Here is a 9,474-nt window from a genome sequence, read left to right as displayed (position 1 = left end):
AAATTTGATTCAAAATACATGCATATGATTCATGATTCTAAATTTGATTCAAAATACTCATATGATTCATGTAGATTATAGTATTAAAATGAAACATAATCTAACAGTTACCATGGTATCTTTGACCACCTTTGAATGCAACAATCTCTGGAAAGACCGACAAATGCAGCAAAATTTAATATTTGTTTACCAAACACATCAATTTACTAACATGTTAGTAACCGCACAATTGCCTGAAAAAGTATTTGAAGTACAATAATAGAAGATAAGTTCAACTCAATTTCAACATTTCTATCCAAACATGTGATTGCTTATTTATAATTATAATATCAATTGTTACACTTAAAACTTACCAGTTATTGCCAAAAGGGCTTTAAAGACTTGATTGGTTATAAAAAGTCTTTCAAATCGTAAAATTACAATTTTTTTTTATCAATAGACAACAATCCATTTTGCTACTATAAAGAGATTGATTTCTTTATATGTGTATATTTCAAATAGTATAAAGAAGAAAATAAAATTTTAACGGGAAGGCTTCGATTATTGAAGTTACTACTATATAAATAACTTAAATTCCTCACGTAATAATCTTAGAAGAACAATCTACATAGGTTACCAAGGATATCTTATGATTGTAAGTACATCTATTTTCCTGGTGCCAAAATTAACTCGTGGAGCATACTGTACAACATTTTCAAATTAAATAATAAATTAAACTGAAAATATAGAAGTCTAACAAAGATAAAGTAAGAGATTCCTTTAGAGCAAGTTAATCTTTAGGGATGCCAAAGTAAACCATATTCTGATCAAGAGCTTGCATATTATTCCTTTTGCCTTTTAAGTGATTTGTATTAAGATTTCTTATTATACGATTTGATTCCTCCTTTTTTGATATTCATGGAAGGAGGAAATGACATTTCTAAAAAAAAAAAAAAAAAAAAAAAGGAACAGAAGGAAAGTTAGCCAACTTCAATTCGAAATCCAAATTCTCTTACATATATTTGAAAAGTAAAATATTAACATACATAGTCATCATTAAATACAACACAATCAAAGTACTAAATTTGATTCAAAATACATGCATATGATTCATGTAGAATATAGTATTAAAATAAAACATAATCTAACCGTTAAGAATAAAAATTTACCATAGTATCTCTGACTACCTTCGAATGCAACAATCTCTGGAAAGACCGACAAATGCTGCAAAATTTAGTATTTGTTTACCAAACACATCAATTTACTAACATGTTAGTAACTGCACAATTGCTTGAGAAAGTATTTGAAGTACAATAATAGAAGATAAGTTCAACTCAATTTCAACATTTCTATCCAAACATGTGATTGCTTATTTATAATTATAATATCAATTGTTACACTTAAAACTTACCAGCCATTGCCAAAAGGGCTTTAAAGACTTGATTGGTTATAAAAAGTCTTTCAAATCGTAAAATTACAATTTTTTTTTTTTTATCAATAGACAACAATCCATTTTGCTACTATAAAGAGATTGATTTCTTTATATGTGTATATTTCAAATAGTATAAAGAAGAAAATAAAATTTTAATGGGAAGGCTTCGATTATTGAAGTTACTACTATATAAATAACTTAAATACCTCACGTAATAATCTTAGAAGAACAATCTACATAGGTTACCAAGGATATCTTATGATTGTAAGTACATCTATTTTCCTGGTGCCAAAATTAACTTGTGGAGCTGAGCATACTGTACAACATTTTCAAATTAAATAATAAATTAACCAAAGATAAAGTAAGAGATTCCTTTAGAGAAAGTTAATCTTTAGGGATGCCAAAGTAAACCATATTCTGATCAAGAGCTTGCATATTATTCCTTTTGCCTTTTAAGTGATTTGTATTAAGATTTCTTATTATACGATTTGATTCCTCCTTTTTTGATATTCATGGAAGGAGGAAATGACATTTCTAAAAAAAAAAAAAAAAAAGGAAGGAAAGTTAGCCAACTTCAATTCGAAATCCAAATTCTCTTACATATATTTGAAAAGTAAAATATTAACATACATAGTCATCATTAAATACAACACAATCAAAGTAATAAATTTGATTCAAAATACATGCATATGATTCATGTAGAATATAGTATTAAAATAAAACATAATCTAACCGTTAAGAATAAAAATTTACCATAGTATCTCTGACTACCTTTGAATGCAACAATCTCTGGAAAGACCGACAAATCTCTAGATACAAATGCTGCAAAATTTAGTATTTGTTTTACCAAACACATCAATTTACTAACATGTTAGTAACTGCACAATTGCCTGAGAAAGTATTTGAAGTACAATAATAGAAGATAAGTTCAACTCAATTTCAACATTTCTATCCAAACATGTGATTGCTTATTTATAATTATAATATCAATTGTTACACTTAAAACTTACCGCTATTGCCAAAAGGGCTTTAAAGACTTGATTGGTTATAAAAAGTCTTTCAAATCGTAAAATTACAATTTTTTTTTTATCAATAGACAACAATCCATTTTGCTACTATAAAGAGATTGATTTCTTTATATGTGTATATTTCAAATAGTATAAAGAAGAAAATAAAATTTTAACGGGAAGGCTTCGATTATTGAAGTTACTACTATATAAATAACTTAAATTCCTCACGTAATAATCTTAGAAGAACAATCTACATAGGTTACCAAGGATATCTTATGATTGTAAGTACATCTATTTTCCTGGTGCCAAAATTAACTCGTGGAGCTGAGCATACTGTACAACATTTTCAAATTTAATAATAAATTAACCAAAGATAAAGTAAGAGATTCATTTAGAGAAAGTTAATATTTAGGGATGCCAAAGTAAATCATATTCAGATCAAGAGCTTGCATATTATTCCTTTTGCCTTTTAAGTGATTTGTATTAAGATTTCTTATTATACGATTTGATTCCTCCTTTTTGATATTCATGGAAGGAGGAAATGACATTTCTAAAAAAAAAAAAAAAAAAAAAAAAAGGAACAGAAGGAAAGTTAGCCAACTTCAATTCGAAATCCAAATTCTCTTACATATATTTGAAAAGTAAAATATTAACATACATAGTCATCATTAAATACAACACAATCAAAGTAATAAATTTGATTCAAAATACATGCATATGATTCATGTAGAATATAGTATTAAAATAAAACATAATCTAACCGTTAAGAATAAAAATTTACCATAGTATCTCTGACTACCTTCGAATGCAACAATCTCTAGAAAGACCGACAAATGCTGCAAAATTTAGTAGTATTTGTTTTACCAAACACATCAATTTACTAACATGTTAGTAACTGCACAATTGCCTGAGAAAGTATTTGAAGTACAATAATAGAAGATAAGTTCAACTCAATTTCAACATTTCTATCCAAACATGTGATTGCTTATTTATAATTATAATATCAATTGTTACACTTAAAACTTACCAGTTATTGCCAAAAGGGCTTTAAAGACTTGATTGGTTATAAAAAGTCTTTCAAATCATAAAATTACAATTTTTTTTTTTATCAATAGACAACAATCCATTTTGCTACTATAAAGAGATTGATTTCTTTATATGTGTATATTTCAAATAGTATAAAGAAGAAAATAAAATTTTAATGGGAAGGCTTCGATTATTGAAGTTACTACTATATAAATAACTTAAATTCCTCACGTAATAATCTTAGAAGAACAATCTACATAGGTTACCAAGGATATCTTATGATTGTAAGTACATCTATTTTCCTGGTGCCAAAATTAACTCGTGGAGCTGAGCATACTGTACAACATTTTCAAATTAAATAATAAATTAACCAAAGATAAAGTAAGAGATTCCTTTAGAGAAAGTTAATCTTTAGGGATGCCAAAGTAAACCATATTCTAATCAAGAGCTTGCATATTATTCCTTTTGCCTTTTAAGTGATTTGTATTAAGATTTCTTATTATATGATTTGATTCCTCCTTTTTTGATATTCATGGAAGGAGGAAATGACATTTCTAAAAAAAAAAAAAAAAAAAAAAAAAAAAAGAAGGAAAGTTAGCCAACTTCAATTCGAAATCCAAATTCTCTTACATATATTTGAAAAGTAAAATATTAACATACATAGTCATCATTAAATACAACACAATCAAAGTACTAAATTTGATTCAAAATACATGCATATGATTCATGTAGAATATAGTATTAAAATAAAACATAATCTAACCTTTAAGAATAAAAATTTACGATAATATCTCAATTTACTACTACATTCGAATGCAACAATCTCTGGAAAGACCGATAAATGCTGCAAAATTTAGTATTTGTTTTACCAAACACATCAATTTACTAATGTGTTCGTAACTGCACAATTGCGTGAGAAAGTATTTGAAGCACAATAATAACAGATAAGTTCAACTCAATTTCAACATTTCTATCCAAACATGTGATTGCTTATTTATAATTATAATATCAATTGTTACACTTAAAACTTACCAGTTATTGCCAAAAGGGCTTTAAAGACTTGATTGGTTATAAAAAGTCTTTCAAATCGTAAAATTACAATTTTTTTTTTTATCAATAGACAAAATTCCATTTTGCTACTATATAGAGATTGATTTCTTTATATGTGTATATTCCAAATAGTATAAAGAAAAAAATAAAATTTTACGGGAAGGCTTTGATTATTGAAGTTACTACTATATAAATAAATAATCTTAAGAACAATCTACATAGGCATTTAAGCAAAATAGGTTTCAAAATAAGTAATTTGCAATATATAGATGTATATGTTTCCTTAAAAACTTAGATATTTTTAAAACTTGTGATCAAGCACAACAAATACTTTTAACTGTAAAACATCAGTTGTAATTAATTTTAAATTTAAAAAACTAATGAAAACATGGGTTACTCTTGGAAATGTTCTTTCGTTTTGAAAAATGTAAACAATATTTACGTAGTAAAAGTCTAAAATGTGACTCATGAAAAATATTTGTAAAATTCATTTCAAAATAATGTTTCCATGTACCTAGTTGAAGTGTATTATATTTTGAGAGTGATTGTGTCTTGATAATGATAAACTTTAACTATGAAAAATAATTACAGATAATTCCCAATTCAAAAACTTAAACTGCTTAGGGTAGTGGTTTGGATACATACAAATTTAATAAAATAAAAAAAGGAGACAAAAACTTGTATTTTACTTGCTACAAAGAAGGAGCCCAAAAAAGGTTTAGTATTCTTATGTTTTTCTGAAAATAAAATTTACTATAAAAAGAAAATCCAAAAAACATGTTTTAAATTTTCTTAAACTTTTAAAAATTTTAACCGTGCATGCATGTGTGTGTGTTTGTGAGTTAGTGGGGAAATGGGGTAAGTGACGTGCACTTGGAGTTAGTTTTCAAATCAAATTCAAATAATTTATGTTGTAATCTAAATTTTTTATTTGTTAATTTAACTTAAATCCAATATATAGAGGTATATGTTTCCTAGATATTGAAATTTAATTATTTTTAAATTAAAAACAATAACTAATAACTAATTACTAACTAATTAATTATTTTTTGTCCTAAAACTACCACGTGGCATTATCCTACGCTGACAGTTGTCACAATCCTATGGCAAACTATCCTCTTTTTAATAATACTAGTATACGTACCCGCGCGATGCGCGGATTGTGACAAAGGGAAAAAAAAGCGGAGAGAGATATTAGAAACATATGTTTATGAACCACGTGTGACACATTGCAGATTTGTTATTCTTATTTTTTGAATCATTCTTATTACATACTCAACCTCACTATGGCCTCTAGTTGCCGCAGAGTAATTGGTATTACTGTTGCCTCCCCAGTTTCATTTCATTTGACTGCCGCTTCATATCCTGAAAAAGATATCAGAAGAAGCAAATATCAGTGAGAGATGTACAATATTTTCACAATCAAGAAAGGTTTGTACTGAAATGTTGCTGGATATCTAATCCTGGACAATTCCTATAGTGCGCCTGTTGATATAGTTACCTGTCTAATTTTGACATAACTTTCTTGTAATATTGACATTGTAGAGCTGACATTCACGGATGGCAATTGGTAACAATATTGTATGTATCTGCAACACAAACTCATTTGCTTGAACATCTAGACCTTAAACATTGAAAAACAATAGTGAAGTGCATAACTTTAAGCCATATTAAGAACCAACCTTTTCAGCCAATAATACTCCTTAGAAGTTCTAGTGTCATCCCCAGATGCTTCAGCAAATGCATGGTCATCAGCTAAAATAGATGGGTCTATTCCCTAGTTCATTACATTAGGGATGGTAGTGGATGGAAAAAATATGTCGTTAAACACGATAAGCACAGGACTTAAAAGGGACAACAATCATAATGGATTCCAAATATGTGGGAAAGCCTTAATATACTACCTCCATTATCAGCCTTAGAACTTCATTCCCCTTCATATGTGCTTAGCTCAAAATTAGTGTTTGCCTCCCTCCCGTTGCACTTTATAGCAGCCTAATGTACGCCCTGAACCATATATACCAAGTCCTATATATCAATGTTGAAAGTGTAAATGACATAACATAAAAGAGAATCAAGTTATGATCATTAGACCTTGCAGCTTCCACCTCGCTAATCAGTCCAAGATAGATATACGTACAGGAATATATCCAATTACACCATATCCCTTCTTTATAAAATATGTATAATGAGATGATAATATACCAAGAAAGCTTTTTAACAGCCATGTCACTGATATTATTGAAGATGTGAGGCATTTCCCTCCTAGGAAAGCAATACATAAAGCTTGTCCCCTGAGAAAGATTAACTCATATAACAGCTTATCTAACTGATTCTCGACCTCAATTATGTGACTATTTATATCCGAGAGTGCTTGTATTAATGTCTTTAACTCTTTTTTTTTTTTTCAACTATAATCCTAATCATCAGAAAGATTAGTTGACATCTTTTTCTGACTTCAAACGTTGCACAGAGCCAGAAAGCAATATTAGAATGGCATTCATAGTTGAGAACATAAGAAGTCAATAACATAAGGCTTTACGCAAAGGAGTAACCTACAGTATTCCTCCAAGAAGAACTCCTAGTGGATTCTCATCAGCAGCCAAACCAATGGTGGCAAGCTGAAAAGTTGATACAATTGCTAAAATAAGGAGCTATATTAGAAGTTAATGCAGATTTTATGCTACTACTCTTGATAAGCAGTTGGCATGCCTGGCTCTTGTCTCCCCATTCACCAAGACGGTAACTGAAAATGCCTGAAAAATTAAGGCATGATATATAATTGATTCTTAACAGTGACCTCCACATTTCTGGTGGCTAATTAACAAATATTAACCTTCAGAAGGATGGGTGAGAAGAATTGAGCGAGTAGAGGCCGCCTCTGCTTCTATAACTCGTCAGAATCCTAGAAGAAGATAACTTTGTTAAAGCTATTGACAAAGGTATGTGTGTTTTTTTTTCTTGTCAATTTGCAGCAATCAGGAGACCGTGAAAAGATAAGAATCTGATTGCAGACCATCAGGAGAGAGCAAATACGTCTTTGAGAGTCTTCATCTTGTGACATATTTAATGGTTAATTCATGAATAAGAGAGTTGTATATGAACAATTCTCAGATATTCAACAAAATTTATCGCAAAGACGATCATACGCCCTGAAATTAATAGGATAATTTAACACCTTAACAGTCCGATTTTTCCATTTAAAATAATGCCATTATATCTTTACTAATGGAACTCATTGTAACCACTATGTCATACTCATACCTAGCAGCAACCAAAACATTTTAACAAACACCACCCTCCACATGGATTAGCTTAGTAGTGTGCATTGGCAGATCTCTCTACCTACAGAGACACATGAAGTGTACTACCACAATCACAAAAAGCTGTGAGACTTTCATGGGCATGCCGGACTTTTATTTTTAGTTTGAAACATAAAACTTTAAAATTAAATTTCCCAAAGAACTTGAAGCAAATTCATAACTTGGTAAATCTTTTCAGTTTTACTTAGGAATTTAAAGCTTAAAACTGTTTGTTCCTCCAATATGGGTGTAAATTGTACAATCTGGCTTTTTATGTGCTTTTCTACCCTTATCTTATTGGAGCCACATTATCAGTTAAAAGGATATTACCTATTGAAGAAGTTATTTGGTTATTGACACAACTGGCTAGACTAAAGACTTCTACCATGTTATAACCGGATTTAAGTTACTACCAAATGAACTATATCAAATTTATATTACTTCTCAAATGGCACCTTCATAGGCTTAAGAAATTCTGTATTCTTGTTTGGTTTTGTCAAAAGTTAATGCAAGGAAGTTGACCTTAAACAATAAACTTAAGTCATAGGATTTGCAGTGCAGAACTGATGCAAAAAGCTAAACCAATTATACTCTAGAACTACAACAAACATGAACTGCACCTTGATAGATTTTGAACGACGGGTGAATGGATCTAAATCTAAGGCCATGGAGTATGACTTCTCGGCTGCATCAGTTTGGTCCAAATCTATCAAAGCATCACCCTGGCAGATATATCCCTGTAAAAATTAAATCTATTAACTATTTGCAAGTAGGAATAAGGAGTAGATGAAGTAAATAAATGTTCTCTTTCTAATTCCTAAACTAATTGCAAAAAGAGAGTACTGATATTATGCAATCATATATTGTATCTGCTGTATTCTGACGTCGAAATGAAGGGAATTGTGACTTCAAAAGTGGTCCTTTCCCACTTTGTTTCAATTTTTTCTACGGAAATTCCTTACTTCCTAAATAGATTGGGCATTCTGCTTTATTTTTGAGTACCAATATCACCCTCTAAACAACATTTTACCAAACCAAAATCAAAAGTAACACGGTACTGAAACATGCAGCAAGACATCTATTTATTTCAGAAGTAACACGGCACCAAAATATACAGTTTCACAATGCAAGCCTGATGCAAGGGATTCTTATGCAGCATCATATGATGAAAATAGTTGTATGCTCTATCCTCGTATTGTGCAGACATAAATCTCACATTTAAGGAATATTATTACTTCTAAGCAAACAGATACTCCCTCTGTCCCAAAGAAACAGAGCTCTAAATTGGATACCCACAAAATCCAGATATGCCAAACCAATTTCATCGAGGATGCAAAATATGAAGCAAATGTGATTGATGAAAGTCTAGACTGTACATTCAACTCCTATCTCCTTGTTGTCATTGATTTGTTTTTTAATTAAGTAAACAGAGATTGCACGAAATTATTCAAGTGCTGGACTCAAATTTGGTAAAAATTGCCCTAAATGTGCTCAATGCTAGAAGGCAGGAGTATAAAAAGCGAAAATATATGTAGTTACTAACCTAACAGAGTGAAATAAAAACAAAGTGCAAATTTTTGCAGTTTTAAAAACAAATACTAACACCTCCAATCTAAATTTCTCATAAAAAGAAGAAAATTACCATCTTTAAGGAAAATGGAAGAAAGCAATTACA

At 29.7% G+C, this 9,474-nt stretch overlaps 1 protein-coding gene across 9 annotated transcripts; it reads right to left on the bottom strand.

Annotated features, from left to right (window-relative positions):
- Positions 1-5,730: 5,730 nt before the first annotated feature.
- LOC132043221 (DNA replication licensing factor MCM5-like) lies at positions 5,731-9,474 on the bottom strand. 9 transcript variants are annotated; one of them, XM_059433700.1, is made up of 6 exons: positions 9,442-9,474; positions 8,420-8,536; positions 6,402-6,504; positions 6,180-6,274; positions 5,999-6,086; positions 5,733-5,862 (listed from the first exon to the last, which is right to left on the bottom strand). In XM_059433700.1, exons 3-6 carry the CDS (start codon positions 6,435-6,437, stop codon positions 5,815-5,817), a joined length of 267 nt encoding a protein of 88 aa, XP_059289683.1. In that variant the 5' UTR covers positions 6,438-6,504; positions 8,420-8,536; positions 9,442-9,474; the 3' UTR covers positions 5,733-5,814. The 9 variants fall into 9 exon arrangements, 2 of the variants coding, with proteins under 2 accessions (XP_059289683.1, XP_059289682.1); XR_009411731.1 differs by lacking the exon at positions 5,999-6,086 and having other exon boundaries at positions 5,731-5,862; positions 6,402-7,402; XR_009411732.1 differs by lacking the exon at positions 5,733-5,862 and adding an exon at positions 7,057-7,402 and having other exon boundaries at positions 5,922-6,274.

The sequence above is a fragment of the Lycium ferocissimum genome, unplaced genomic scaffold (genome assembly GCF_029784015.1).
Source record: "Lycium ferocissimum isolate CSIRO_LF1 unplaced genomic scaffold, AGI_CSIRO_Lferr_CH_V1 ctg22025, whole genome shotgun sequence".
Taxonomy (NCBI): domain Eukaryota; kingdom Viridiplantae; phylum Streptophyta; class Magnoliopsida; order Solanales; family Solanaceae; genus Lycium; species Lycium ferocissimum.
This window is presented reverse-complemented; position numbering and strand designations above follow the sequence as displayed.